Here is a 27,975-nt window from a genome sequence, read left to right on the forward strand (position 1 = left end):
ATGAAGATGAGGTCACACCGCGTTAGCAGGCAAAGTCAGTCCATCTGCGAGTCATCGGCGCCGCCATCAGTCACGCACGCGTACGTCTTTTCGACAGCCGTCTTAGCCCGGACGTCGACAGCCGGTAGTTTGCGACGTCGATGTCCAATTTATTCCTGGATTATTTCATGAAATTGGACTGACACGCTTATGACCGTAGCTCGTGTTTGGAAATGGTTCATGTCGATTATAAATTGCTCCATCGCGATATTTTGAAGAGATTAACTGCCGCCTGGAGTTAATTCATCTAAATTTTGTCCCCGGAGTTCCGCTCCCCTGGCTTTTGCTCCCCCGGCTTCCGCCCCCCCGCCACTCACTTCCTCGCTTTCTTTCCATCGGCGCTCTTTAAATGACGCGAATCGCGCGGGCCGCAAATTGTCCTTCTCATCGGCTCTCGTCTTTGCTTTGTCCCTCACTGTCCAGGCTGCGCGTTCCACGAGGACGACTTCTCCATCAAATGTCCCAAGCACGAGGTAAGAACGCCCCGAAGTCCGACGATAGGAATAGGAATGGGTGTGTGTGTGTGTGTGTGTGTGTGTGTGTGTGTGGGGGGGGGCAGTCACGTGCTGTCTCGGCCTCCGCCGTAAATGTCAAAGCACTTTGGTGCGGAAGCGGCAGCAAAATGAAAGGGAAGGCGGAGGAAACGGCCGCGCAGTTGCAGCGGGCTGCCGAGCCGAGCCGACGAAAGGGACCGCTGCTGGCCCGTTTTGTGTGTGACGTCATTCACTGCAGTAGTTGCGCCAGCTTTTGTCCGTACCCCCATTTTACACGTGCAACATGCGGCCCGCGGGCGGGCAAGAACCGCCGGCGAACGCCTTGATACCGGCCTGCCGGATGACTCTGCAAAGTCTAAAAATGAGCTGTTTTTTTTCTAATTACATGAAAAACATTTATGATGAACAGTAGGTAGTTTGATGATGAATTCTGTCGGTTTCCTTGGAAACCACGCTTTCCCGACGCAACGTGGGGTTTAGTGGCATCAATGCGGCCTGCGATCGAAGACAAGACAAGTTTGACACCCGTGCACTAGAGGGAGCTGTTGCGCGGCGCCGCGGCTTTACTGTCAGCCAGCCGGCGTTCTGTCCTAGCTGCAGCATAGAGGAGGAAGGTCAAGGGCACTCGGGGGGGGGGGGGGGGGGGGGGGCGACATTCAGCGGGGCGCGTCGGTGCATTGAAGCAGCCCCCCCCCCCCCTCCCGTTTTGTTTTTTTGCTGTTTCGGTTCTCCGCCACGCAGACTGACAGTGATGAAACGCTGGCTGCTGATCAAAACACGGCAAGCAGGCAGGCAGCCGGGCGGCATGGGCGCTTGCGACGCCTCGCACGCTGCACGCAAACACGTCACGTTCCTCAGCTATGCTTTCTCCCCCTCCCCGCCGCTTCGCCTCTCATCGCCGCCCGCCCGCCTATTTTTCCCCGTTTTCATCCTTTCCTCCCCTTATTGCCCCCCTTTCACCACTCCCACGCGTGAGCCGGAGAAGGAGCGGGGGGAGGGAAGGGGGGGCTGTCGCGTGGCGGGCGCAGATGCAGGGGGTACAAAGCCTAATGAAAGGGCCCGGCGCGCGCTCGCACACGCATGCAAGCAAAGGCGACGCCCGGAGAAGCGGGCCCGCGCCTCCCGCGCCTCCCGCGGTTCGCCGCGCCCAAACGCAGGGCTCATTAAACCGCGGCGTTCGGCAGACGAATGGCGCGGGCGGGACGGACAAAAGCGATAAGACGGCGCTCCGGAACGGTCCGGCGCATCGGTCGACTTTAGTCTGCGGCCTTTCAAGTCCATTTTCCGTCGCCGCCCATCGGCGGGGTCGGAGGCTCGCCGGCGCCTATCCAAGCTGGCTTCGGGCGGCGGGCGGGGGACCGGTCGCCATAGCCGATCGCCCAAGCCAAAAGGTTTGACGGGGGCGTCCAACTCAAGGCCGCCCGCCAATGCAGATGCGGCGAAACCGGCGCCGCGTCCAATGAATAATCGCGTTCAAATTCAGCGCTATTTTTGGGCTCCTTTTTTGCCTCCTATACAGAAAACGTCAATGTTCCGAGCGGAAGGCACATTGGTGACTTTTTTGCTTCCCAAAACCAAAGGGGGACCCAGAAAAGAGGCTCGTCCATTCACGCTTGTCTGTCCTCCGTCCCTATGCAGGATTTGTAAGCGAGGCAAAGCTCAAGGCCGTCCTGCGAAGCGGAGGGCGGGACCATGGCGGGAAAGGCCCAAACGCCGCCGCCGGGAGGAGGCGCGGTCCCACCGGGTCGGCGGCCGCGTGTCTGGGTGGGTTCATGCGTCTCCGAGACAAAACGGAAAGCCGCGGGAGGTGACGCCAAACCGTCAAGAACCACGTCGCGGCGGCGCCTTGACATACCGTCCCGACGGCGAGCGCGCGTCAACGTCGGGCGAAGGCCCCGCCCGCCCGACGGCTTCTCCCCCGTGCTGCCCGAACCCTTTAAGCAAGCGTCCGCTCACGCCACGGCGGCGCAGACACTAAAACGGTCAGACGGTACGCGGCGCCCATCCGCTCTACACCCTCGGCCGGCAATCACGTCTTGGCGGCGCGCTGACGAAGCGTCTCCATCAACGGTCCCAAACGTCGGTGAGTCTTGCGCGGGCGCCGGAAAGACCAGCACAAAGGCCACGAAATGGGAGCCCTTCCAAAAACGATGTCCCGCGTTTCCACAATGTTGTTCTACTATTTTTGTGAGAGTTTCAAGCTACCGATGGAGCCGAGCGAAGCACCGCTGGCATCTCAAGGCGCCGGCCGCCGTTCCGGGCCCCGAGCGTCCGCTAACGCAGCGTCGCGCCGCCCTAGGTCAACGTTCCGCTTTGTTGTTCTAGGGATTTAGCCCCCCCCCCCCCCCCCCCCCCCCAAAAGGGACGCTACGTCGGCCAGGCTCCGAGCGGGCGGGGCCTCGTCGCACCACGTACCTTGTGTACACTTCTTCCAAAATGGCGCGAATCCACTTTTTGCCAGGACTCCCAAGTGGCCGCCGGCCGCCGCCGCCGCCGCGCGGTCGCTCGCGTGACGGGCCGGGCGACACGTTGGAAAAAGGCCAGCCACCCGCACCAAACCTCCGCCACTTTTCCGACGCTCCTTCTTTCATGGTGTACATAAGTCTTTGATGCTGTCGAAATGTAAAATGTGCTGTACTGATAATAACTGTGTATAGTATTTCCTAGAGATGTTTATTTTCTATAAAACGGAATATTATTGCTTAAAAATATTAAAAGAATCCATCGATGAAAACGTCACGTCCTCTTTTGCGACGTGAAGCGGGAGCACGCCGGTCGGTAATACTCAAAGTCATTTCAAATCATTTCATCCTGTTCCTTGTTTTCTTTGCCGTCTTTTGGTAGCGCGCGCGTTATGCCGCATGTGCGCCAGATAGAAAAGAAAAAAGAAGAAGCCTTCTTTGTCGGGGAGCAGGTTCGGTTCGCCGCGACGAACGGACGAGAGGGCGAGATTTTTCCAAAAACGCTTTTAATGCTGACACGGATGATGAAAATATGCAAAGATTTTGCGCGCGCCGCCCGGCAAAAAAACTAAAACACAATAGCAAAATGGTTTTGTTTTGTTTTTTGCGGCGCGGCGCGGCGCGGCCGCCGCAACGCTGACGGACAAAGCGAAGCGGGGCCTGGAGCAGGAGGAACGCCTCTTTGGCAGGAAACGGAGCTCGGTGCGCCGGGCGCGTCTTTGCCAAAGGTCAGCCTTGTCGCGTGTCCCCGACGACCCCCCCCACTCGCACCGAGAAGCACTGAATGTTCCACAGACGCCAAATACTGCTCAATCCAATGCCATACAGATTATAAATACAGGAATACACATCAAAACACTATGAAAAAAATAACCTCGAAAAGCCCTATCTCTTTGAAATAAGCCTGACAGAGGGCCTAGTGCATCTCGACCAAACGGCCATTTTCCTCCCATCAAGATATTCAAAAAATCATTAAAAAAAAGCAACTCACTCGTATCGTTCACAGCGCACTTCATGTCCACGGTGGGGAAATGGCGCCCGTCGGAGGTCAAAGTATGGCACTGCCACGGACTCGCGGTAGGACTGACGCAAGCGCGTCCTAGATTCCGCTCACCGTCCATCGGAGGGTTCCGGGAAGGGTTCGGGACGAGGGGGGCGGGGCGACGGGCGGGGTCCTCCTAGCCGTTGGCCACGGTGGTCCCGCCGCCCAGCTTGATGATCATCCGCTGGCAGTCGCGGAGGCCGCGCTTGTCGCCCGGCGTCTCCGGCGCGGGGGCCGACAGGAAGGACGGCGGCAGGTAGCGGCACGCCAGCATCACCGCCTCCGCCTGCTCGCGCCGGCCCGGCCGCGTCTCGCACTCCTCTGCGGCGCAAAAAAGGGACGGCGTCGGGCCCTTTTGGGTCGTCGCGAAAGGAAGCCGGCGGCGGGCAAAGCGAAGCCGGGGGCGCACCTGTCTTGGTTCCGGGCGCGGCTCTGCGCCGCAGCGAGCGGTCCAGAAGTTGATGCGTGCGCGTGGGACTGGCCCCCGCCATCAGCCTGGCCGTGGCTTCGTGGAGGAACAGCTGGGGAGAGCGCGGAGCGTGAGCCACCCCGAGGGACGCGGCCGAGGGGAGCGCGCTCCTTCGTACCCGCCGCGCGGCCGGCCGGAAGCTCTGCGCCAGCTTGCGTAAGGAGCCGAGGTCCCGCTGAAAGCCCCGGAGCTCGGCCGGCGAGGCGCGCCGGACCCCCGCCGGCTGCGGCTGCTGCTGCTGCTGCTGAAGATGCCACGCGTTGGTCCTCATCACCAACAGCAGGTCGCACAGCAGCAACTGCACCACCTGCCGCGAAAGGGTTCAGCTCTAGCTTGACCAAAAAAGGGGTGGGGGGTGGTGGGGGGGGGCGCCCTTGCAGTCGGAGGCTCGGCTCTGTGTTGCGCTGCAGGAACATTGCACTTAGCCCACACACGTGCAATGCAACTACAATGCACCACAGCTCAGGCCCGGGGAAAGATGCGGGCGGAAAGACGGCGGGCGGAAAGACGGCGGGCGGAAAGACGGCGGGCGGAAAGACGGCGGGCGGAAAGACGGCGGGCGGGGCGCCCCCTCGGCTGTGGCCGACCCCCGCGGGGAGCTCACCTTGTCCAGGGCGGAGCCGTGGGCCTGCGGGCCCAGGCCGTCTCGGAGCAGGGCGCCGGCCTTGTCGCTGTGGCTCAGGCTCAGCTGGCAGTTTTCCGGCTTGGACAGCAGAGCCCGCACCGCGCGGAAGGTGCCGAGACACGCCTTGGGCAGGACGCTCCTGACGGGGTATCGGACGGAGGACGGCTCAGCGCCGCCTCGCGGGGGAGGGGCGGGGGGAGGGGGCGGGCGCTCACTCCACGCCGCGCAGCGTGCGCGGGAGATGCTCCACGGTGGGATACAGCCTCTCGGCGGCCGCGTCGTCCCCTTGGAGCCAGTTGATGATCACCACGGCGACGGAGGACCACCATTTGGAGTGGGGGTCGCAGCCTACGAAAAGCGGCGCCGGGTCAGCGGATCGGGCTCCTGGCGCCCAAGGTTCGTCGCGGCCGGTCGACGCGTGGGCAAAACGGGGACGGTCGAGCGTGTTTAGTGGCGGCGCCGTTTGATAAACACCAAAAAAAATGAACGTGCGCGACGCTGTCGCTGTCAATAATGTTCCGGTGGCGCCGGTGAGAATATTCCACGCCAATCGGGGCGAGCGCGCAAGTCGTTTACCCGTGACGGTGGCCATGTTGGAGCCGACGGCGAAGGCCTGGGACGTGGCGCCGGCCGCGTCCGAAGCGCTGATCAGCAGCTGCAGGTACTCCAGGGCGTCGGCGTACTCCCTGAGGACAATCCGTTCAAACGTCACGCGGCTCTCCGACAAAAGCCGTCCATTCGCCCGCTTTGGCGTACGAGTAAAAATGTGCCCAAACGCATTTGGTGTCCTGCAACGAGGCCGTGAAGCCGGCGGAGCTAAAGCGCCCTTTTTTTTCATCCCGCCGTCTTGGACCCTATTGTACGGCGCAGGTTTCCGGGCACCAAACGCCGTCGCTCCGGCGGAGGATGGGGCTCACCCTTCGCCCCGACTGCAGCTTTTCTCCCCTTTGGGCTGGGCCACGCAGTAGAGGGCCTTCTCCAGCAGGTGCTCTCGGAAGGCCTGAGTCACCTGCGCCAGAGGGTCCACTGCAAAGGCCGGCCACAAAGCATTGAGCGACCGCGGCGACGCCGCCGCCGCCCGGCGCTCCGCCGCCGCCCGGCGCTCCGCCCGGCGCTCCGCCCGGCGCTCCGCCCGGCGCTCCGCCCGACCTGTGTTGCCCGCCTGGCTGTAGATGCTCTCCCTGGGGGTGCTGCGGATGGCCCAGTCGCCGTCCACGAAGAAGCGGTGGCCCAGGGGGTGGCAGAGCCAGCGCATGGCCGGCGGCACGCTCCCGCTGCTCGACAGGCAGGCCTGCCGCGCGCTGCTCAGGAAGACGCGCTGAAATACCAGAGCGCGGCGCAAACACTGGCTCGCGCATGCGTTCTCGGCACCCGGCGCTCGGCGAGGGGCGGCACCGACCGAGGCGAAGTGCAGGATCCTGGGCAGGCTGGCCTTGACGCGCAGCGCCGCCGACACGTACACCTCCGCCAGCGAGGCCACGGGCAGGCACGGCCCGGCGCACTCGGCCAGGTTGACGGCGCTCAGGGCCATGTGCGCCGCCGACAGGTGGCCGCCGTTCAGCTTGCCTGCGAACGCGCGGGATGGTCCCCAAAGCCGTTGAGCAACGCTGCCTTAAATCTACAAAAATACTGAACCGGCGGCGGGCCCGTCCCTCCTTCGTCGCGGGGGGTCGCCTTCTAATTATGATGTAGAATCATTTTACACAGCGCGGGGGCTTAAATAAGCCCGCTTGCGCAGACGAGCGCAAAAGCGCCGCCGTCCGTCCGCTTTCAAGGGGGAAAATCGAGGGCCCCGCGTACAAAAGGGCGCACCTGTCATGTGCAGCTGGTGCAGGCGGTGGTAAACCAGCGCGGCGTCCCGGCTGCTCTTGCGGGCGTCCTCCTGCAGGGGGCGGTCCGACCGCAGCCCTCCGGCCCGGGCGGCCAGCCAGCGACCCACCCACAGCCGCTGCAGGCAGAAGCGGAGGAGGGACCACAGCGCGGCGCAGGCCAAGTCCAGCTGGGAGGTGGGCAAGGGGCGACCCAGAGCTTTCAGGCAAGTCCAAAGGTTGTGGCCGGCCTGGGCAAAATCCCCCTGCAAAACAGCCGCCCCGTGAAGAAGGCCGTCTCCCAACGCGGCGCTCCCCGCCGGCCGCGCGTACCCGCGCCAGGTCCAGGTCGGCCTGCTTGCGGTGCCTCCAGAACAGGACGGAAGAGCCCGAATGAGGTCTGGTCACGGGCTCGCCGTACACCAGCAGGCGGATCAGGACCCCCGACACCAAGACGCCGTTGAGAAGCCACACCAGAACGCTCGGGAGCATCCAATCCATCCAGCCCCACGAGTCGGCTGCGGGGAGCGGCGCCGCGACCAAAATAAGGGGGGGGGGGGGGGGGGGGGGGGTTTCGCCTTTAAATCACCGCGCGCTCCAGCTTATCGCTTGTGGGCGTTTCAAACGCTTCATTTGCAAGTCCCGCATAATCAAGTTCGCCGCCTCCTTCCGGTTCGCCCGTCTTACCTGCGATGTCCAAGCCCAGAACGGTCCTGCCGGCGTGATGCGGGGCGGCGCCGGGCGCGCCCGACGAGCAGAGCAGGTTGGCCAGGGGGTTGAGGGAGAGGAAAAGGAAGGTGAAGGCGCACAGCGCCATGCGCGAGCGGTCCAGCATGCCCGTCTCCGCCGCCGCCGGCTCCAACGAGCCCACGTTCGGCTGGTGCGCGCCAAAGGGAGGAGGAAGCGGAGGAAGTCAGAAAGTCTGAAGGTGCTCTTCAATATTAAAAGTCGGCTCGCCCCCTCGTCGGCCCAAACGCATCATTTGCGACGACGTCCGCCAAAGTACGAGCCACTCGGAGCGGGCGGGCGGGCGAGCTCGCTACCTTGGTATCCTCCCCCATGGGGCTGTCGGGCTCCGAGTCGCTGGCGCAATGCGAGGACGACGTGGGCGAGCCCGCGTCGGACGCCGGCGGCGTGGGCAGCTCCGCCTTGACGTCGGCCGGCGCGTCCACCTCCATGGCCACCAGCTCCTTCAGAGACTCTGCGCCAGACGAGGGCAAAGCGCGCGCGGGCCGAGCTCGCGTCAGAAAGCGTGAAAACCCGGGGAAAAGACAAGACGGGAGGCGCGCGTACTGTTTTTTTGGGCGGCCATTTTCAGGGCCAAATTCTCCTGTTTGAGCTTCTGATTGGATTGCTGCAGGTAACGGATGACGTCGATGGCCTTCCTCAACACCGCCGACTTATTGAGCTAGGAGACGACGGCGTCGCGAAAACATCCGCGTCACTCGCCGGGCCGCGCCTCTCCTCGCCTTCCCGAGGATATGATGACCGGCGCGTACCTTGGCCTCGGTGCCGGCCACCAAGTCTTTGAGCTCGAGGATTTTGTCGTTGATGGACGAGCGGTAGCGCTTCTCGATGGCGTTGTGAGCCGTGCGCTTCTCGCCCTTGGCGGGGAAGGCGCCCGTCTTGCCGCCGGTGACGATGCGGTTGATGGGCAGCTTCTCGGCGTCCACCACCACCGGCACGGTGGTCAGGAAGGCGCCCCCGCCCACGAAAGCCTTGCGCGCCAGCGACTCGTCAGGCTCGCGTTTGCGCGCGGGCCTGCGCGCGCGCCTCGGCCTTCACCTGCACCGGCGCCGCCGCGACCGTGGGGGAGGCCACCGCCGTGACCACGCAGGGCTCGCGCTTCAGCGTGGTCAACAACACCGACTCGGCCTTGATGAACTGGGGCTGCAGCAACACCTGGCGGACGCCGGGGTTAGGAGGCGTCCGTCGGGACCGCGCCCGACTCCCGGCCACTTACGGGGACTTGCTGCACGTGGGCCGCCGGCGCGGGCGGGCTTCCTGACGGCGCCAGCAAAGGAGAGGCGGCGGCGGCGGCGGCGGCGGGGACGGCCGAGCCTCGGAGCGGAGCCTGGACGGCCGGCGGCTGAACCTTGGGCGGCGAGGAGGCGGCGGGCGCTTGGCCGGGGGCGCCGCCTGCAATGCGGAAGACGCGCCGCCATCAGCCGGCGGGGCCCGGCCTCGTATCCCGGGATCTTATCCCGGCGTCGCCGCGTCACCTTTCCCGCCTTATCGACTTCGGCGCCCCGCGGTAAAGCTAATTGCCGCGCCACGATTGGCCAACAAATGCGCGGCCCTCGATTTTTCCCGTGAATCGAACGCACCATTTAGATTCGATCCCCATAAATGACTGCAAAACAGTATTTTCACTACGGGGGCGGCTGCGTATGTTGGGCCGATAGGAACGATTGAATGACCCAGGCGTTATGAATACGGCGGCAGTTTACCAGATTCGATATTAGCGATCGCTCGGCCAATTTCCCGCTCGGCGGAGGTGACTCCACTCGACCGACGTGGCAGCAAGCGGTAGTTTAGCAGGCGTTAGTCAACAATCCTTCCAGAAAGAAGCCTCAAGCTCGGTTACGCACTCTCGCCATAAGACCAGGAGAACGTGCGTTAAGCGCGATACTCGCCCTAAGACGGGCCGACGATGCAAACGGGCCCCGCAATGTCTATTTGAGCGCAAACAAGGTGGCCACACATGTCGCGCAAAACACTCATACGGTCGTTATCCTCTGCCGAAGGCGCGGCTGCGATCGCAAGGGATTGATGGCGCTCGGGATCGCCGGAGCGCGGGCTCGGGATCGATGGAGCGCGGGCTCGGGCGGCGGCGGTACGGCAAGGCGAAGGCCAGCGAGTACTCACGCAGACAGAACGCCAACACGTACCTACGTAGCCGCTCCGGCCTCCGTCGGGAGTCTGCGTCTGAGGCGAGCCCAAGAAATGCGCGGGGGCGCCGCCGAAGGCGGCGTTGGGAACCGGCGAGCCTCCGGGCGAAGCTCCTGGGGCGGGCGCGGCCAGGCACACGACGGCTCGGGACGGTTCCGCCTCGGCCGCGCCGACGGCGGGGGGCGGCCGCGAGGCGGACACCCGGGATAGCGGCGACCGCTGGAAGGTGCTGGGCTGGAAGGCCTTGTCCGGGGCGGGCGCGCCGCGGGTGATGGGGGGGCCCAGGAGCGCATCCAGGTGGGGGCTGCTGCTCAGGACGGAGGAGGACGAAGGCGTAGCGGCCGGCGGCGACGCCGCGGCCCGGGGCGGAGGGGGAAGGTCCGCGCTGGCCCCCGTGTAGGGCGGGGTGTCAAAGAGGCCCCCGAGTTCCCCATCCTGGTGGATGAGGAGCTTGAGCATATCTGAAAGACGAGAGCGTCGGCGCCATTGAAAGGAACGGCGTTTCGGACGACGTTCAACCGGGACCCGTCCGTAATTACGGAGTTGATTTTTGGCCGACGCCGTGGTGTTTCTCCACGTAAAATTATGGATCATTAAAAACCGACATGTAGTAGATAGAACGTATTTTTATAGTATTTCGGAGACTTTACAATTTGGGCTTTAGTGTTGGTTGAACTTTACAACCTAGACGAAAACGTTTTTTTTTCTTTTTTTCTTTCCTACCCCAAAAATAAATGTACAAAATGAGCCTAGAAAATGAAAGTGTGCGCATCTGGCGTCTTAAAATAAAGCCGCGCGCATGAAGCAACAAAACATTAGCGATGAAGCAAAACAAAACTCCGTGGGATAAGAGAGAGTATTCTGCGGTAACAAGCAAGCTTTTTCTTCAAGGGCTTCGGTGTGAAAACTGATATAGCAATTCTATCTATAATAACTGCCGATACTAACAATGCAAATTGTTAAATTCTTATTTTTGTCTTGGGTTTGTCGTAAGCCGCAGTCGCGCTTGGAATGAGGAGAGCGCTCTTGACCAATCACGTCGCGTCGCGTCCAAGGCAGGAAAGGCCGCTGCCAAGAGGTTACTATCGGTCACGCGTAGCTCTCTCACACGGCGAAACACCTGCTAGCGACATTGTTTATTTTGTTGTTGTTGTTTTAAAGCATCATACTGACGGGAAAATAGCCCCTTTTGCCATTCCAAAAGTTATACATCCGGAGAGGTTTTTCAAAATTTGAAAAAAAAATGAGAATGGCGGTCAAGCAAAATGGGTTCAAGCGGCGCCTTGAGTCGAGAGCGTTGGCGTGTAAAAAGATAAATAGAAAAACAAAGAAACACGAGCGTGTGGGCTTTGCAAGCATCTTTGGTCGCGCTTGGGTGCAATGTCGGTCAAACGAGGCCCCGCGAACGCGAGTAACCTCTCCGGCTGGGGGCGGGACGCCGTCACCCGAGTCAACTTAGCTCCACGTTGCTTGGCTTTGCACAAATCCAGCGTGCGTTTCCGAGCGGGTGCTCGGCCAAACGCGCACCGATTCCCTAGGCGATCGGCTAAGTGAACCGGAGCCACTTAACGACGACAAACGTCGATAGGTTGCGCTTTCCAACGCGGAAACTCGCGCGAACTTACGCGAGGGTCGTTTGCGGGGGGGGGGGAATAAAACAAAAGAAACGAAAACAAAGACGCGGTTACCATCGATGTCGCTGAGAAGGGCCGTGTCAATCTCGCTGGGGTCGTGGAGCGACAACGTGGGATCCAGATGATCCAAGGAGGGATCGTCAAACGACAAGTTGTTCATCGCCGCCCTCGTTTTCAGGATGTTCCAGTGTGTCGAATAAAAAGCAGGCCGAAGTGGGTGGGAATAAATCTCCCGGCGGCGAATAGGAAGCTTCTCCGACAACTACATTTGAGCCAAATCTTATCCGGAACACGACGGAGACGTCGTTTTTCCCCGCGACGCGTCCACTAAATCGCTAGCGCCAATCCCAAAGTTGTCAAAGCAAACAGTGAAGCCCATTCACCGCCGGGTTTAGCCAAACTGGTCCGCTTTGCATGACGGGGACGGACATGTGATCCGACCAATCGTAGGCTGGACGCTCAAATCGCTTCCGCATTCACGGCGGTCCTTCGTGGGCTTTTTGCAAGCGTTCTACGGCAATACGGACGAATACGAATACGGCGCTTGACCAAAGAATAAACACAACCTAACTTCATCGGTCCTAAAGAATAAAGCAGCATATAAATGTCGTCGCTCGATCCAGCCCCGGCACCGGACAATTTAGCGCCAGTTGTATTGGATGCGAATCTGGCAGCGTGGGCGGCTACGACGTGGGCCTGTCCCCCGAGAGCCAATGGGAAGCCGGCGTGCGAGTGGAAATAAACGTCAAGTTTGCTTGACTCGCAGTCGCACGCCCCGCCTGTAGAACCAGAAGAATTGTCCAATGGGGAGCGGAGGTGCGGGGTGGTCTGATGTGACGTCACAACGAGGCGTCTGGGATTACATCATGTGCTCGGCTGTTTATGAGTGACGGGGAAATTACCCGACGCCAACACGGCGGTCATAATGCGGCTAGTATTACAAAATATACTCCTGCCTGCCTCTCGGCGCAAGCGTCGCCGCACTTGTCCAATGTCGTCAAGGGAGAAAGCCAAGTTTTCGAGCCGATCAAAGCCCATCGCGAATAACGCAGCGGGTGCCGGCCGCGGAGGAAAAATAGGCCAGTGACCTCCAGTGGCAGGGATCAAAGCCTTGCAAAAAGTAACCCTCCAGTCGCGGAGAGGTATGGACAAACGGGCCTCTTTTGGAAGCACGCCAACGCTACGATAAAAGGAGCTGAAGAGAAATGGCCCGTGTGGCACCTCATATATCAATATCCACCCGGATATTCTTTAAATGGAGTAGCGGCACTTTTGTGTGAACCCATAAGCTACTTTTTTCTTGACACTTTCCATCTTTTTAACCATTCGGCACGGTTTATTGACCAAATAAACACGTTAAACCTTGTAAACAAATCATCAGACGGTATTTGTGTCGCGCTAAACAATTTGCCGTCTTTTGTTGCGGTTTTTAGCGCCGACCCAGAAAAACAGGCTTCACTTTTTCGGAGTAATTGCGCATCCGTGGCGCCAGGTGGCGCAGGGGGGCTCTCGGTGGGATTCTGCGAGCTATATAACAAGCCGGGATCGCTCCTGCAAAAAAGAAACCCCAAAGGAGATCGCGTGAGGGCCAAGGGCTGCAAGAGCAAACGTCAAAAGGGCCCCGATTTGAGCCGTCCGTCGCTTGGCCGTACGTAGAAAAGCGCATCCGTCCACATCTGTTGCCTTCAAATTTCAGCGTGCGGACCGCGCACCAAAGAATGCACCGAGCGGGAGGTGGCACGTGCGTCACGCGTGTTTTATTGGGCAGCGGGCGCTACATACGCTACGTGCGCGAAGTTGCGCGTACGCGCTCACAAACACGCAAAGGAATCGATAACACAAGCGGAATTTGGGTGAGTCCGCGCTGCGTGAAAACACCTTGTTAATGGGTCCTGAAATCAATAGAGAGGGGACGTGAAGCCCCTTTGAAAAGCCCGGAGGGCTCGTGTTATGGAGGCAAAAATACTTCATTCATACTAAATTCATAATACTGTTAGTTTCCATTTCGTGTCCGGTAGCCCGTTAGTTGGCGGCCCACGCCTCACTTGCACTTTTCTACCAGGGTTAAAACGTTATGCGCAAAAGAATATTTGCCTTTCTTGATGAAAAAGGCACAGGGAAGCGTTTGGTTCATTAGCGACGAGGGCGGCCGTTGGTCGGCGCGGGCCGGGCCCTGGGCCCTGGGCCGGGCCGGGCCGGGATTTTTCCAAGCCTTCCTTTGCGAGTTAGTCCATTAGCGTTCCCCACGGCCGGCGCGGCGGATCAAACGGGTCCGCCGGCGCCGGGACCTGGCCCGCGCCCGAACGGGAGCAAAGCGGCGGCCCGCGAGGCGAAGAGGGCGTCTTCCGTCCCTCGGCCGTTCTCCCCGGGGGGGGGCGCCTCCGACGCCTCGGCTCGCCCCTCCGGGAACTCGCCCGACCCTGCCGGAGCGCGCGGGTCACTTGGGACGGAGAGGTAAGCAAAAGCGAAGGCGCCGACGTACCTTGGCGGGCGACGCCTTCGCCGGGACGCTCGCCTCTCTGAAAATCAAATCAAAGGAACGCGCATTTTGGACCCCTCTCGTCAAGACATTTTAATCGTAAGGCGGGAACGATACGCAAAACGTCGATCGGGGTAACGGGCGGGCCGGGAGAAACAAAAGCCAGGGACGTGGGAAAAAAAAAGAAGAAACGCATTCGAAATCAAGCTCGATCAAATCTCACCACGTCAGCGCAGAGCCACTCCTCTACGTCATCCATCACGGAGGACTGCGACACTGGGATCTACCCAGCAAACCAGGGAGCCCCCCACCCCCCCCCCCAAAAAAAAGCAGCCACGTGACACAATGGAAACACGCATCACGACACGAATAAAAAGAGGAGGAAACGGCTAAGCTCAGTCGAGGGGAAAGAAAAAAAACTAAACGATGTTTAACGCCCGAGGGAGATTTTCACCCAACTGGGGCTTTTTCATGCAAAATATCAAAGGAAAAACAAACACTATGAGGCTCAAATATCGCGCGGGTCGGCAAAAAAAAAACACACTTTCAATATGCCACGCCGCCGTCCCTTCTAAATGATTGCAAATGCCAATGTCGACTTTAGCCCATGTCAAGCTCATTTACTGCCAGTAAAAAGGGGAAATATTGGAACTCCCCACCCATCTTTTATGGTGCGTTTCCCCAAATTTTGCATGAATCCTTTCAACGGGAACTGGTCAACGAGGTGCATCAGACATTTTTGTGTCCACGAAACCACCACGATCTTACGGCCCTATCAGAGTCGGCCCAAGTTGGGTGATAAAAGGCCAGGTTAGTGAAATATCCGGGGGCAAATACTACAAATCCTAAACTCTCGGAAATGTCAGGACAAAACGAAAAAGGGATGACGGACGGTCGGTCACGCAGAAAAGGGCGCGCTTTCCAGGTTCGGCGCGGCTAGCAGTTGCCCACTGCCGCTTTAGTGAGCTTAGGGTCAGGATGAACGCGACTGATGAAGCAAGGCGCACTGCGGCTGGGGGCGGGGTCAAGGTGAAAGGCGGGGGGGACGGGCGGGTCCTCACCATTCCTTGGGTAATAAGCCAACTGTCTATGGGCAGCTCCTGATCTGCTGGGTTACCGTCATCCCCTTCTACCCTCAGCTGAATCGACAACAGAAATACACCCTTACTCCGCACGCGCACGCCATGCGGCACTCGCGGCCCAGGCAGACCAAGGAAAGAAAAACGGGACTGAGGGCAAAACTCCGAAATGGCGGCACGCGCACGGAGGCGCGGATCGGACAATGAGCCGCGCCCATGCGGAAGATGGACAAAAGTATCGGGACACCCTGCCAATACATTTCCAGGAGGCCTTGAGGCTCAAATGCAAAGGTGAAGATTTGAGGTCAAAGCTACCTTTGGGTGACATTTGTCCACATTCAACGTGTGCAAGTCCAGTCCTGGAGGGCCGGTATCCCGCCACCTTCCCACTCGCACCCTTTTCAAGCTCCTCGTTTCAATCGGTTGCCTCGAGGAGAGGAAAAGGGAAAACGCGCGGGATCCCGGCCCCGCGCCTGCCATCTAGTCCGCGGCGAACGTGCGGCTTCGCCTTTGGAGGCTGTCGCGCGCCGGCGAGAAAGAAAGGCGGAGCGCCAAAGCGCTTTCCGCTCCTTCCCCTCGCCGCCGCCGCCTCCTCATTTTGTCCCGTGGCACCCGCTTAGAAAGCACCCTGCCTGCCTGCCTACATGTGTTGCCCCACCGTATGACGGCGCGGCCGTCGGGTTTGGAACGTGGCGACAGCGAGCGTCTACCGGCCTCGCTGCTCCTCCGAATTGAAAACCAAAGACTTCCTCCGACCTTCAAGGAAAACCGTCAAGAAGTGGAGGGCGCTCACCCCTCGGTTGCGGCCGCCTCCCCCCGTCCGGCGGCGCTCGTACCTGCGAGCGGCAGCAAGCGAGCGACACGCTCACAATGCGGCGCGGCCTCCGGCCTTTCGCGGGGACGCCGCGCGCACCTCTCGTATCGGAGGAATACGTTGTTGAGGTCGTCGTTGACGCGCAGCAGCTCCTCGGTCGCTCCCTCGTCGGACACGCGCGAGATGACCTCCACCAGCCGCCGCTGCATCGCGCGGCACGTCCCGTGCAGCTCCTCAACACGCGAGAGAGAGAAGACGGCGAGAAGGATGAACGCCGAACCGAGCCAGCGCGCCGTGTTAAACGGCGTCGATTGAGTTATTACGTACTGTGAAGTCCTCCTGCTGGCTACACCACGTCTCAACATTCAACGCACGCGAAACCAAAATAATCTCGGTGCAAAGGACGGTGTCGCGTGGTACCGTGCGTAATAAGCTACGGCCCCCCAAAAACCCTTCGAATTCATAATATCGACTGAAGCGGTTGACGAGGTGAATGCAGTTCATTCGGTTGCCTTGAGATGGCGCTAGTGTCTCGGTACGCAGAGAACTTTGTTTGGGTAAGTTTTTGTTTGACATTTGCAGCGATCCGGGCATCGTTTAGTCCAAAGGAGCGTTCTCAAAAACCTCCAACGTGGGTCAGACCAACACACTAGCCGTCCGCAGGCGTGACTGTGAGTAGGAGCGCGAGTAGGAGCGCGGGTAGGAGCGCGAGTAGGAGCGCGAGTAGGAGCGCGAGTAGGAGCGCTCGTTCGGTTTTTATGGCCACCGGGCGGCGCCATCGCACGGGCTTGAAAACAAGCCGCGAAGATTTCGGGGGGACAGGACAGCCGTATTATTCTTCGTGTCGCAAAGGGACGCGCGCATCTCAAACCTGGAGCAGCTCCAGGTCGGACGGCTCTTCTTGGCCGGGGACCATCTCGCTCAGCATCTCCGACAAGACTCTGACGTTGCCTCTCACCGCGTCCAAGTCGCCGCGCAAGCGGGCCACCTGCCGGCGTGCGAAGGCCCCGCCCGCGTCACTTCGGAAGCCCGCCGCCGGCGAGAGCGGAGGCCGCCGGCGAGAGCGGAGGCCGCCGGCGAGAGCGGAGGCCGCCCCCGGGGCGCCTCGGTCCGGCCCCCGGGGCGCCTCGGTCCGGCCCCCGGGGCGCCTCGGTCCGGCCCCCGGCCCCGCTTACCCGCCGAGGCGTGCGGACGGGGGACGGCGCGTCCGAGTCGGCCGCGGGGAACTCGGCGCCCTTCCGCTTCAGTTCTTCGTAGACGTGGACCACGGCCGTCAGGTCGGGGCTGCCGCGGAAGGCGTCGGCCCAGGCCTACCGAAGCCGCGCGTGAGGACCGGCCCGAGACGTCTTGGGCGCCCGCCGCCTACCCGGATGAGCGAGAGGACTTTGTCTTGCGCCGGGGTGGGAGGCTCGGCTTTAGGGAGGAGGAGTTTCACCAAAACGCCCTCCACGAAATCCCTGTTGGCCATCTGAAGGTGAAACCTGCGCCCGCAGTTCTTGGCGCACGTCTCCAGCACCTGGGAGTCAGTCGCGGCAGCGCCCGGGTCAAACGCAAAAACTCGTCCGACTCCCGAAGCGGAGGGCCGGTCCGACCGTGAGCGCCAGCATGACTTCTCGGGAATTCTTGTTGCCGCTCAGCCGTTTCTTCAGCGCTCGCGTGGCGTCTTTTGGCCTGAGGGCAAACAGAGGCGCGTCCATCCGCCCGTGGCTCTCGGACCGGAAAAGCCGGACGGCCGCGCCTTGCCGGACCCGCCCCCTCCTCCTTCGCGCTTCTTTTTTCGGCTCTCGCTATCTCCTCGCTTTCTTCCGGCGTCCCCGCCCGCGCGGCGCCCGCGCGTAGAGGTTTGGGGTTTATTTGGAGTCGGGTCGCTCACCCCTCGTCCGTCTCGTTGACGATGTCGCAGATCTCCATGTTGAGGGCCCAGTCCTCGGCGGGGAGCCGTCCGTCCGTGGCCCTCTCTGGAACCAGCGCGCGACCCTTTGGAACCCCGGTCGGGAAAGCGGCGCCGAGAAAAGAGCGAGCTACGCCCGGCGCGAGGCTCCGAGCCGCTGCTCGTTCTCCGCCGTTTGGCTTTTCCTCATTGAGTCAAGGTGCGGGCGGGCCTCCCGCGCGATACGGAAGCTGCGGCGGTTGCGTTATCCCGCCGCAAGACAAAACAATGGCAAAATCGATCCACTTTATTCACGAGGCGCGAAGGATAAAGATGATTTGCGCGGGGAGAAATTCAAAGACTCTTTCGACGGCGGCCGTCAAACTCAAGGCCCGGGGGCCAAACCCGGCCCGCCACCTCATTTCGAATCATGTAAGCAAATCATGTAAGTTTCCACGACCCTTGCTAAGCTCTAGCTTGTCGTGTAGAGTGAAAAATATATATTTTTTTGCTTTTTGGATTTTTTGCTTCGTTCCGTGACAGTTATATAAACAATACGTGAACAAACTAGAACGCTTTACTTCCGATTTCAAAACAAGTAAGCTATCAATTTGTCGTGTACAGTAATAAGATTGAGATCATTTAAAATCGACCTGCTTTCCTCAACGTATCGTTCGCGCTACAAAAATGAGTTTGACACCCCTGCTTTAGACCAACGGTGAGTTTCAAAGATTGATTGGATTCCCCGGCCCGCCCGAGCGAGTCTTGACGCCCGCGACCGCAGCTGGACTGCACCGATCGCACTCGGATCTCGGTCGGACACAACCGACAGCCAACGTTTCGCAAGAGGAGATAACTTCAAGATGGAGTCGTAGCGCGTAGTTTGAACGAGCGGACGCTCTTCTAACGGGGAAAGTCGGGCGGTTTGTAGGCGGAAGAGAATTAGATGACGTTTGCCGCGAGGGCGCTCGCATTTCGCGCACTCTGCAAAACGTACGAGACGCGGGTCGCCAAAAGCGGGACTTCGTACCTATGCGTTGGCCCACGGGCGTGCTGTAGGGGTTCCCCAGTAGGAAGTCCATTTTGACGGCAAGCGACGAGCTCGGCGGTGACAGGCGGAGGCGAGGCCCGGACGAGGTCAGGCCCGAGCCCCGCCTTTGCGCTCGCCCGATTGGACAACGGGCGCCCACAACATAAATGCCATTGGCGGTCAAGCGTCATCGCTTTCGAGTCCGCTATCGCCCGCTTGCGACCGAGTTTTCAAATGTCTTGCGAGCGTAGCAACTTGCACAAAACAAACAAACAAACAAACGAACAAACAAAAACCGCCGCGAGTTTCCCTTGAAGTTCAAACGCCGCATACGCTTCAACGCGCATCCGGGTTATTTTCGAGCGTACCCGAACGCAGCACCCGGTTGCTGTGAAACGGCACGCAAACATTGAGACGCGCCAGCGGAGCCCGGCGTGACGTCTTCGGAACCGCGCGGGCCGCCACCGTCCGTCCTCGGGCCGAGGAACGCGGCGATCGCATCGAGACCAACGCGGACGACGTTTGTAACGCTCAATCGAGCCCGTCGTCGACTTTGACCGCGTCCGTTAGTGACGCCGGCGATTGTGAAGGAAAAGCACAAACTAGCGCGTGTCGCTCGCAGCAGACGACGCGTTCCGCACAGTTCCCGCGTACAAAGCGGCGCGCGGATGATCTTTGTCGGCGACGGGACGGGCCGCGGGAAGGCCGAGTCATGTCTACCTTGAAGGAGACGCCCACCTTCAGCGGATATCACGACAAAATCCCCATTTACATCGATGAGGAGATTCTGCAGGAGGCGGTACTGGAGCAGGGTCTCCAGGATGAAGCCGAACGCATCGTCAAGGAGGAGGGAATCCTCTTCAAGGACGCCCCCAGACTCACCCTGGAGTACCGAAGTGAGTGGCGAGGCGCTCCCCGATATCCGAGCGCGCGTCTCGTGTGAAATGATGCGCTTGTGGCCAAGACATCCAGAAGATCGACCACTTGTGGAAGTTCTCTTCGTTGACCAAGTTGAATCTCAACAACAACTTCATCAAGAAGATCGAGGGATTGGACCACCTCGTCAACCTCACGTGGCTAAGTAAGAACCAAAACGTTGGCCTTTTGTCGTCGCTCGCCCCTTCGTTTGTTCCTCAGGGTAAGCGGGCGCGACCGTTCCCGGGAGACGGGAAGAATCCCGGAGCCAAGCCGCGGCCGAGCGAATGACGTATACCCGCTTGAAGGCCGTCCTCCTGCCGGCAGTGGCGGCGGCGCGGAAATAACGCCTCGACCCCTTTTGACCAGATCTGTCGTTTAACAACATCAAGAAAATCGAAGGGCTGGAGGCTCTCCACAAGCTGGAAGTGCTCAATTTGTCCAACAACAGAATCTCTGTCATCCAAAACATGGACAACCTGAAGGAGCTGACGGTTTTTTGCATCGCGCACAACAAACTGCAACAGCTGAGCAACGTAAGTTCGGCCGAGGCGCGGCTCGGGGGGCCGGCTCTCCTGACGGCCGGCGGCTTCGCAGGTGGTCTACCTGCGAAAGTTCAAGAAACTCTTCACCCTCAACATCGACGGCAATCCCATCCCCGAGGAGAACAACGAGGAGAAGTACACGCTTTTCCTGGCCGCCTACTTCCAGCAACTCAAGTTCCTCAACAACGTCTTCCTCAACGAGGACATCGTAAGAGAGGCGCCGGGAGGCCGTGAGAGGCGGCCCGCTTCTTCGCGCGCCGCCTCTCACGGCCTTTGCGCGCGCGCGCGCAGAGGAACCGGGCCTCGGCCAAGTACAACCTGGACATCGAGGAGATGAACCAGGGCGAGCTGCAGGCGCAGCAAGCCGCCGAGGAGAAGCGCAAGCGGGAGGCCACGCTGCAAATGCACCAGGTGGGCCCCTCGGCCCCCGCCTCTCGGCCCCCGCCGCTGAGCCGGCGTCTCCGCGTGCCTCGCCGCCGCAGGACGCTTTTGTGGAGCAGCTGAACGGGGATTACCTTTACAAAAACATCATCCAGAACGACACCGAGTTGAAAAAGCTGCAGTGCCTGCCGGGAGTGGACGAGCTGCTGGAGGCATATCCTTTGGGGATCTGGGCCGGGCCGGGCGGGGCGGGGCGGCGCAGAGCGGCCCGCGCTCCTTGACCCTCCCTCCTCACCTTTGAGAAGCAGCTGGTGGAGCTGTGCAACCAGCTCTTCGAGGTGGGCCTGACGGAGTTCAGGCGAAGGGACGCCGAGGTCGGCTCCTTCTTCGGCCGGCTGGACGCCGACGTCGGCGAGAACCAGCGCCGGGCGTCCGAGGTCTTGGCCGCTTTCCAGTTGGAGCACAAGCAGGTGCCGGCCCGGGGGCTCCCGACGCGCTTCTTCCGCCGGCGGAAAGAGAGGCCCCTTCTCCCTCGGCCGTTTCTTCCGTCCGTCCGTCCGTCACCCGGCGCCAAATCTCTCCTCATCCCCCCGACCTTTCGGCCATGGCGCCCTACTCTTTTCTAGAGAACGCTGGATTTGCAGGAGGCGGGCGAGGGCGAAAAGAAGAGCAAGATGGACGTCTGCCTGCGGGAAATCGACGCTTTGTGTTACAAGCTGATGACGGTGGAGTTTCAACTCTACAGCTACCTGGAGGTGGGTGGGTCGCCCGGCGGGTCGGCCGGCGGGTCGGCCGGCGGGTCGCCCGGCGGGTCGGCCGGCGGGTCGCCCGGCGGGTCGGCCGGCGGGTCGCCCGGCGGGTCGGCCGGCGGGTCGCCCGCCGCTTTTGCAGCCTTTCCTTGGCCGACGCGGGCTCCCCCGGCAGGAATCCATCCAAAGGTTTGACGGCAACATCTCGGAGATGACGGGCGGCTTCAGCGAATCGGCCCAAGGCATATATCCTTTGCCCGCCCGCCGGCCCTTTTGAAATCTGCCTTCCAACCAAACGGGAGGCGGCGGGGCCAGCTTCCTTGACCCCGCCGCACATTCGTCCACTGCCGAGAGCTGGAGGACAGCCACCACCAGAAGGTGACCAAAATCGCCGTCACCACGCTGGAGGTGGTGGCCAAGGGGGAGGCCGAAGACGATTTGCCCGACGACGTCCGCATGGTAGGCGCCCGCCTCCGAGCTCGCGCGCGGACGGCGGTAAGAAGGCGCCTCGCCCTTTGTCCGCGTAGCTGTTCTTGGACAAAAACACGGTGATGGACACGCTGGCGGCCAGCCACGACAACCATCTGCAGACCATCAACGACAGGGAGACCCAGTTGGTGACGCGCGCCGAGGCCTGGAAGGTGGCCCTCATCAACGGGGTAACGGCGGCGCCGGCGGGCGGGCGGACGGGCGGGCCGGCCGGCGCGGCGCTAACTCGCTGCTCCCGGCCTTCAGATCAGAGACGCGGAACTGAAGAAGAACCGGATGCGCATCGCCGACATCCACAGATACGCCGACCATTTGCGGGAGCAGCTCCGAGACTTGCTCGAGTCTCGCGCAAACCTCCAAAGCCATCCTTCACATCCGATTGGCCCATAAAAGCCCGCGTGCGCACATCGCGCCGCTCATTGTTGCACCTTGTCATTGTTGCGGCGAGCGGAGGGGGACAGCAAACGCGAGGGTGACCGCGGCAGTGGCGTGGCCGCCAGATGTCGGCAGCATGACGGTGCTTCTGTCTTCAAGATGGTGCTTCCTTTTGCGCGTGAATCAACCTACGCAGTTGCCGCGGAGGAAAGGCTCGCGCTGGAAACGTCATTTGCAAACGGCGAAGCCGGTGTAATTTTTTGGCTTACCTCTGGAGGGAGCCCGCGCACCATACGATGGCTAGAAACTTCGGAAGGCTGTCCGCAAATGACACACTCGTACGTTTCCATTTTGAAGAGGACAGACGGATGCGTACGTTTCTCAAGAAATGAGCCTATTCAAAGTCGTCGGCAAACAACCATACTAATATCATCCAAACGGAGATCGGCGTCGAATCATTCGCAAGCGCGTGGTTTAGCCTTTACGCTGCTCGGCGCGGCCAGCGCCAACCTTGAAAGACTTGGGCTACAAGATAGCACTTCCGGAGAATTTCAAGAATACGCGGCTTTTTCCGGAGTGCCGCAAACGAACAGGCGGACTTCCGAAAATGGCGCAATTTACTCGGATGAGGAAGTCGAGGCTAACCGCGTGGCCTTTTCGTCCTCGTTTAGCCTACTATTTTTTTTAACGAAGTAAGATGTGGGGCGGGCGCGGGGCAAATCGCGCGCGGGCCGAGCGGACGGCGAGTTTTCCCGAGGCGTACGTGCGGCGGCCATGGAAACGCCAAGCCGGCCGACGTCACCGAAGATGCGGGAAGCTGAGAAGGCCTCGCCCAAACCGCGCGCCGCTAACACCTAATTATACTCGCGTCGAGGCGCAAAAGAGCGCGCGGCTGCCGTTTCCGGCGCGCTTTTTGGGGGGCGTCGAGATGCAAGGTGAGTCACGGGCGAACCGCCACGCGAGAGACAACAAAGGGCTTTGTTGCAGCGGCGGCGTGGAATCAATCGCCCGCAAGCATCTTGCTTCGCATTAAGATGCGACCAAAGGGCTTCTTTTATCCTAATGAAGCTTCACAGCTAAATTCAGCATAGTTCCTAGACAGTAAACTGCCACAAGGGTGGCACCAAAGCGCCGCTTTTGTCCAAAAGATGCTCCTTAGCTCAGTTCAGCATGGTTCCTTGACAGCATAGCGCCGCTTTCAGCCGAAAGAAGCTCCTTAGCTCGAATGGGTTTTTTTTTTTGGTTACTAAGACGCTACAAATTTCACTACTTTGGTCTGAAAGAAGCTCCTCAACCCACTTGGACACGGTGCACCAAGATGCCAAGGAGAGAAGAAGAAGAGTTGTGCAAATTCTGACACATCTGGCGCGGCGTGCAAATAAAGCAAAAGTGTTTGTTCGCATGTTACGCAATCACATTTTAGCACAGTCCCTTCAGAAATAGTGACATCCTTCCTCGGGCCAATCACAGCAAAGAAATAAGCCGCGGGTCGGAAAAGACGCGGAATCCAAAAGGAATTGTAGCGGAATTAGTCGGGCCCTCGGCCTTTGGGAAGAAAGGGCGTCCACCACCACGCTTGCGGCCAAAGCCCGACCCTAACGGCTGGAAGCGGCTTCGTTTCTCGGTTGGCGAACTCCCGAGAGGAGGTCCGCCTCCAAATAACGCCGTCCTTCCCGTCGCGGCCGGCCAAAGCTCGTTTGGAAACCCGCGGCCCTTTCGGAATCAACTCTCGATTTATAGCGTGACTTCACCGTCCGCCGTCGCCGCGTTTGGAAATCGGTGGCCGGTCAAAGGTGGCGGGCGGGGCCCGTTTAGCTCGATTCTCGTCCGATGAGTCGCCGCCGCCCGAAGCGGTCGCAAACGCGCCGGCTACCGTGACGCGGGACCTCGGTGGGCTTTCCGGCAAGCCGACTTCAAGCCAGTTATCGCCGTACTTTGCGCTCGCGGCGAAACCTTCAAACGCGCATGCAAATCGAGGCCCGGAAAGGAATTTTTCGCGCTCGGACGAACGCCGCCCGCATAATTCCCAAGTGTCCGCAAAGTCAATTCGCGCCGCAAGAGGCGCCGTTAGCGCGCTTCGGCGCAGGGGCGCATTAACCGCCTCTTTCCTTTGCCCGCCCGACTGGAGTCGGCTAATCCGCGCCGTTTTCCACAGTTTAATCGAGCGACTCGCAGGTGGCGGTTGTTGCCATTGGACCTTCTTTTGGCGGACGGCCACATTTTTCCTCCGCCGTACTAATTGCGGCGTTTGTGACGCGCCGCTGGCTCAGAGCAACCTCGGACTTTCCCGTCAGTCTCACAAACGGCGCCGTTGTCTCGGGCGGCCACACCTGCGCGGGCGCGGCGCCTATAAAGGCGGCGGCGGAGCCTGCGCGCCTCACTTCGCCGAGCGCACGCGGCCCAGCTCTCCTTCCCATCCGTCATGTCGTCGCAGCGTTACCCCATCAGCGTCCGCTTGACCGGCGTGATGGAGAAGGACAAGAAAAAAGTAAGGGCGGCGTCGGGAAACTCCGGCCGGCCGGCCGGCCCGCGTGACCTTTCCGCCTCCCCGCAGATGTACATCGCCTCGGTGCTCTGGTCGGACGAGGAGGAGATCGTCATCTACAGGACGGTGGAGGACTTCAAGAAGATGCACGTGAGTGTCCGCCGCGGGTCGTCCGCCGCGGGACGCACCTCCGGCGCGCCTCAACGCGCGCGCCTTTGACAGAAGCTGATCAAGAAAGCCTTCCCCGGCACAAAGAAGTCCGAGAGGATCGTGCCCAAATTCAAAGGTATGGGGACGGGGCGCTCGCCGCGGGGGAGCCCGAGCCTAACCCCGGCGCGGCGCGGCGCCCGCTTGCAGTCACCAGGAAGGCCAAAGCGGGCCAGAACGGCAGCGCCAAGTCCCTCAACTACCTCAAGCCGCTGCAGAGGTACTGCAACGAGTTGCTCAGCTGCGACCCCGGCGTCAACCAGTCCGTGCACCTCATCCAGTTTCTCCACCCCAAGAAGGAGGAACTGCAGCCCGAGTACTCCATGAACGGGTACGTGCGGGACGGCTTTGCCGCCGCTCAACAAGCGGGAAGACCGATTCAATGGCGCTTGGGGATCCGTCGCGCGAGTCCGGTTTGAGGAAAGGCTCTGAATCCCAACCGCCTTTGCCTCAACTCGCAGGAGCCTTTTCCCTTAGTTCAAGGGAAAGCCCTATTTTGCCGTGACGAAACGGAGCCCAAAATACGGGGGGGGCCACTTTTAGAATTTGACCAACCGCACAATCGCTAGTTTGGGAACTTTTCCCAGCGAAATTCCAAATTCTCGCGCTCGAGGAAGGGGGAAACGCGCGCGAGCAAAATTCCAAAGCGTCGCCGGAGCCTCAAGTGAGACGACGGCGGAATGCCGAGCGAGGCGCGGCGAGCGAGGCGCGGCGAGCGAGGCGGGGCGGGAGCGCGCTTTGGCCCCGGGCCCCGTTCTCCGGCGAAAGCCGAAGGCGGCGCGCCCGGGGAAGCCCGGGCTCCCGTTTGCAACCCTTTTTACAGCCGCTTCTCCCTCTTCCCGCCCTCAGCATCATAATCACGCCCCCCGAATCGCAAGCCCAACAGCAGCAAGTTTTCAGCCAGGGGGGCAACGTGACGCAGCCCTTCACCACCGAGACCTACAGGTGCGTGGCCCCCTACGAGACCAAGGACACCAAGAACAAGCCCTTCAAGGTGGCCCTCAACGAAAAGGTCGACGTGCTGATCAAGGACAAAGCGGGTGAGCTCGGCGGCCGGCGGAGGCGAACGACGCCCCCTTCTGACCTTTCCCCTTGGCCGACGCCTTCAGGCTGGTGGCTCGTGGAGAACGACGACAAGTGCCTGGCCTGGTTCCCCGCCCCCTACCTGGAGAGGACCGACGACGAGCCCGAAGCGGACGATATCGACGGGCTTCCCGAAAGAGGTACGGGCGCCTCGCCCTTTCGTCCCGCGCGCCCAAGGGGTCGCCGAGTCGGACTCCGCCCCTCCCTCCGTCAGGACTGTTTTACACGGTGACCAAGAGCTACAGATCCACCAAAGACGACGAAATAAGCGTGAGCATCGGCGCCTCGGTGGAGGTCCTGCAGAAGTCGGAGCACGGCTGGTGGCTCATCAGGTACGCTTAGCGAGCAAAGTCCACGCCGCCGGGGTTGTCCTTGCACCAACCCGAAGACTCGATTCTTTTTTTGCGGTTCGGTGCGGCCAAAGCTGTTTTGTCAAAGTCCGCTCGGCTTCCGGCTTTCCGCAGGCACCAAGGCAAGGCGGGCTACATCCCCAGCATGTACCTGAAGCCCCCGGGCTACGGCCGCATGGGAGGAGGCCACCCCAAGCTCGGGAGCCCCACGCTTCTGTCCCCCTCCGACCTGACGGTGCAGTCTCACTCCATGAGCCGCTCCCAAGAAAACCTGCGGAACCCCAACGGCGCCAGGCCCGCCTCCCCCAACTTGCTACAACCCCTGAGCAGGCAATTGTCCAAATCCGCCGACGCCCTCCACGAGCCGGCCCCCGCTTCGCCGTCCAAGCCCGCCCGCGTCCCGCTTCCCAAGCCCTCCCCCGCCTCGCTACCCGGGCCGGCCCCCCCCTCGCTACCCGGGCCGGCCCCCCCCTCGCTGCCCAAGCACAGGCCCGCGCCGCCCCCGTCCGGAGAACGCGCCCCGTCGCCCAATCCGGGACGGGCCTCCTCCCCCAAGGCCGGGTACGTCCCCACGCCCATCATCACGGTGGCGGACGACGCGGAGGGCGAGCTCCCTCTCGGCCCGGCCGACGACAGCGAAGGCGAGTTCACGAGCGACAGCGAATTCAGCAGCGGCGACGAGCTGGGCTCGTCCTCGGCCGGAGCCGGCGTCCGCCTGAGCATGAGCACCGACGACTACCGCCTGCGCCGCAGCCGCACCCCTCCGCCGCCGAGCGGGAACGCGCTGAGCCCGCAAAGCGCGGCGGGGGGCGGAATGACGCCGGCCCTGTCCGACCCCAACATCTTCAAGAGCGCGGCGGCGCCGCCCAAGGTGCCGCCCAGGCCACAGACCGAGGAGATCCTCAGCCGCTGCACGACCGTCACCCGCAAGAACGCCAACAGATCTCCCAGCCCCACGTACGCCCCCATCCACGGCCGGTAGAGAAAGCCCCCCGTTCCGACGTACGTAGCGTCGCCTCCGCGCCTTTCTTCTGGTCCGCGGCGGCCTTTAAAGGCCCGCCCGGGTGCGTTTCGCTTTGTGTTTGCTTTGAACCAAATAAAAAGTTGTCAAAACCTGTCAAAAGCGCGGCGGCGTAACCTAGCCCGGACGAGCGCGGGGTCCGCGGCGCGGAATGAAGCGGCGCGGACCCCGCGCTCGCTTCATTCCGCGCCCTCGGCTACTTGAGGACACATCTCGCGGCCGGGCCGCTTGAGGGCACGTGATGGTTTTCTTGATATTCGCTTGTCGGGCGCCGGCCCCGCACAGCCCCAAGTTTTTGTCCTCCTTTTTCCCGCCGGGCGCGCGGGCGCACAATGCCATCAGTCACGCCGTCAATGGCCCCATTCATCGTACTCCCTCGATCACACATTCCTGCGCCGCCGACACAAAGGACGCTTACGGTCCAGTTACGTAGTACCGGTTCTCACAGAGCGCTGTGTCAATCGGCGACTTGATTATTATTTCATGTCATTCCTGACATTACGTTGGGAACTTCATCAACCAATCTTAAGGCGGCCACACATACCGGATGGCGATCGCCGCTTCCATTATTGCCACTAATCTACCATGTTCTCTCATGCGTTGTTTGACGCTGTATCCGGGGGGGGGGGGGGCGCAGC

General features: G+C 61.1%; 5 protein-coding genes across 22 annotated transcripts in view; 3 read left to right on the top strand and 2 right to left on the bottom strand.

Annotated features, from left to right (window-relative positions):
- The window catches only part of rai1 (retinoic acid induced 1), a 35,097-nt gene extending 30,271 nt beyond the window's left edge, over positions 1-4,826 (top strand). For 3 of the 4 annotated variants that reach the window (XM_088436141.1, XM_088436140.1, XM_088436139.1), the window contains one exon: positions 463-941. In XM_088436141.1, the coding sequence (XP_088292267.1) occupies positions 463-626 (164 nt within the window). In that variant the 3' untranslated portion in view covers positions 627-941. Of the gene's footprint in view, positions 1-462; positions 942-2,171 lie in introns of those variants that run through there. The other variant, XM_088436142.1, reaches the window with a different exon arrangement.
- On the bottom strand, positions 2,869-12,195 carry srebf1 (sterol regulatory element binding transcription factor 1). 3 transcript variants are annotated; one of them, XM_088436145.1, is made up of 19 exons: positions 11,520-12,183; positions 9,831-10,292; positions 8,903-9,078; positions 8,725-8,841; positions 8,439-8,657; positions 8,233-8,347; positions 7,983-8,140; positions 7,627-7,816; positions 7,273-7,457; positions 6,944-7,205; positions 6,531-6,697; positions 6,281-6,449; positions 6,049-6,157; positions 5,708-5,817; positions 5,347-5,479; positions 5,111-5,270; positions 4,625-4,813; positions 4,447-4,558; positions 2,869-4,358 (listed from the first exon to the last, which is right to left on the bottom strand). In XM_088436145.1, the coding sequence occupies exons 1-19, from the start codon at positions 11,623-11,625 to the stop codon at positions 4,174-4,176; spliced, it is 3,324 nt and encodes a 1,107-aa protein (XP_088292271.1). In that variant the 5' UTR covers positions 11,626-12,183; the 3' UTR covers positions 2,869-4,173. The 3 variants fall into 3 exon arrangements, with proteins under 3 accessions (XP_088292271.1, XP_088292272.1, XP_088292270.1); XM_088436146.1 differs by having other exon boundaries at positions 6,281-6,697; positions 9,831-10,266; positions 11,520-12,195; XM_088436144.1 differs by having other exon boundaries at positions 6,281-6,697; positions 11,520-12,191.
- A 1,000-nt stretch (positions 12,196-13,195) lies between these two features.
- Positions 13,196-20,400, bottom strand: tom1l2a (target of myb1 like 2 membrane trafficking protein a). 12 transcript variants are annotated; one of them, XM_088436151.1, is made up of 12 exons: positions 18,738-20,379; positions 17,711-17,795; positions 17,354-17,508; positions 17,204-17,294; positions 17,013-17,147; positions 16,709-16,825; positions 15,937-16,070; positions 15,817-15,859; positions 15,006-15,083; positions 14,168-14,227; positions 13,948-13,984; positions 13,196-13,885 (listed from the first exon to the last, which is right to left on the bottom strand). In XM_088436151.1, the coding sequence occupies exons 1-12, from the start codon at positions 18,926-18,928 to the stop codon at positions 13,728-13,730; spliced, it is 1,284 nt and encodes a 427-aa protein (XP_088292277.1). In that variant the 5' UTR covers positions 18,929-20,379; the 3' UTR covers positions 13,196-13,727. The 12 variants fall into 12 exon arrangements, 8 of the variants coding, with proteins under 8 accessions (XP_088292277.1, XP_088292283.1, XP_088292278.1 ...); XM_088436157.1 differs by having other exon boundaries at positions 17,204-17,353; positions 17,430-17,508; positions 18,738-18,915; XM_088436152.1 differs by lacking the exon at positions 14,168-14,227 and having other exon boundaries at positions 18,738-20,384.
- drc3 (dynein regulatory complex subunit 3) lies at positions 17,473-22,240 on the top strand. 2 transcript variants are annotated; one of them, XM_088436150.1, is made up of 12 exons: positions 17,473-19,633; positions 19,710-19,818; positions 20,022-20,188; positions 20,250-20,405; positions 20,489-20,608; positions 20,680-20,791; positions 20,873-21,048; positions 21,205-21,333; positions 21,503-21,573; positions 21,663-21,786; positions 21,855-21,986; positions 22,063-22,240. In XM_088436150.1, exons 1-12 carry the CDS (start codon positions 19,514-19,516, stop codon positions 22,204-22,206), a joined length of 1,560 nt encoding a protein of 519 aa, XP_088292276.1. In that variant the 5' UTR covers positions 17,473-19,513; the 3' UTR covers positions 22,207-22,240. The 2 variants fall into 2 exon arrangements, with proteins under 2 accessions (XP_088292276.1, XP_088292275.1); XM_088436149.1 differs by having other exon boundaries at positions 17,480-19,633; positions 19,702-19,818.
- A 153-nt stretch (positions 22,241-22,393) lies between these two features.
- Positions 22,394-27,439, top strand: noxo1a (NADPH oxidase organizer 1a). The gene is made up of 8 exons (XM_088436148.1): positions 22,394-24,679; positions 24,746-24,826; positions 24,899-24,962; positions 25,034-25,214; positions 25,733-25,923; positions 25,993-26,106; positions 26,181-26,298; positions 26,431-27,439. The coding sequence occupies exons 1-8, from the start codon at positions 24,614-24,616 to the stop codon at positions 27,296-27,298; spliced, it is 1,683 nt and encodes a 560-aa protein (XP_088292274.1). The 5' UTR covers positions 22,394-24,613; the 3' UTR covers positions 27,299-27,439.
- The last annotated feature ends 536 nt before the right edge of the window (positions 27,440-27,975 follow it).

The sequence above is a fragment of the Hippichthys cyanospilos genome, chromosome 16 (assembly GCF_059441005.1).
Source record: "Hippichthys cyanospilos isolate Australia breed blue-spotted pipefish chromosome 16, RoL_Hcya_1.0, whole genome shotgun sequence".
NCBI lineage: Eukaryota > Metazoa > Chordata > Actinopteri > Syngnathiformes > Syngnathidae > Hippichthys > Hippichthys cyanospilos.

Coding starts and splice junctions, on each gene's coding strand:
- srebf1 (XM_088436144.1), bottom strand. CDS start 11,625: ATGAACAACTTGTCGTTTGACGATCCCTCCTTGGATCATCTGGATCCC. Junction 6,698..6,943: donor GCACCAGCTGCACATGACAG/GTGCGCCCTTTT, acceptor GCGCGTTCGCAG/GCAAGCTGAACGGCGGCCAC. Junction 4,359..4,446: donor CGCGCCCGGAACCAAGACAG/GTGCGCCCCCGG, acceptor TTTGCGCCGCAG/AGGAGTGCGAGACGCGGCCG.
- tom1l2a (XM_088436151.1), bottom strand. CDS start 18,928: ATGACGCTTGACCGCCAATGGCATTTATGTTGTGGGCGCCCGTTGTCC. Junction 16,826..17,012: donor CCGTCCGCACGCCTCGGCGG/GTAAGCGGGGCC, acceptor GCACGCCGGCAG/GTGGCCCGCTTGCGCGGCGA. Junction 13,886..13,947: donor CGAAGGCGTCGCCCGCCAAG/GTACGTCGGCGC, acceptor GCGCTCCGGCAG/GGTCGGGCGAGTTCCCGGAG.
- drc3 (XM_088436149.1), top strand. CDS start 19,450: ATGTCTACCTTGAAGGAGACGCCCACCTTCAGCGGATATCACGACAAA. Junction 20,609..20,679: donor CCACGCTGCAAATGCACCAG/GTGGGCCCCTCG, acceptor TCGCCGCCGCAG/GACGCTTTTGTGGAGCAGCT. Junction 21,049..21,204: donor TCCAGTTGGAGCACAAGCAG/GTGCCGGCCCGG, acceptor ACTCTTTTCTAG/AGAACGCTGGATTTGCAGGA.
- noxo1a (XM_088436148.1), top strand. CDS start 24,614: ATGTCGTCGCAGCGTTACCCCATCAGCGTCCGCTTGACCGGCGTGATG. Junction 24,680..24,745: donor TGGAGAAGGACAAGAAAAAA/GTAAGGGCGGCG, acceptor GCCTCCCCGCAG/ATGTACATCGCCTCGGTGCT. Junction 26,107..26,180: donor CGACGGGCTTCCCGAAAGAG/GTACGGGCGCCT, acceptor TCCCTCCGTCAG/GACTGTTTTACACGGTGACC.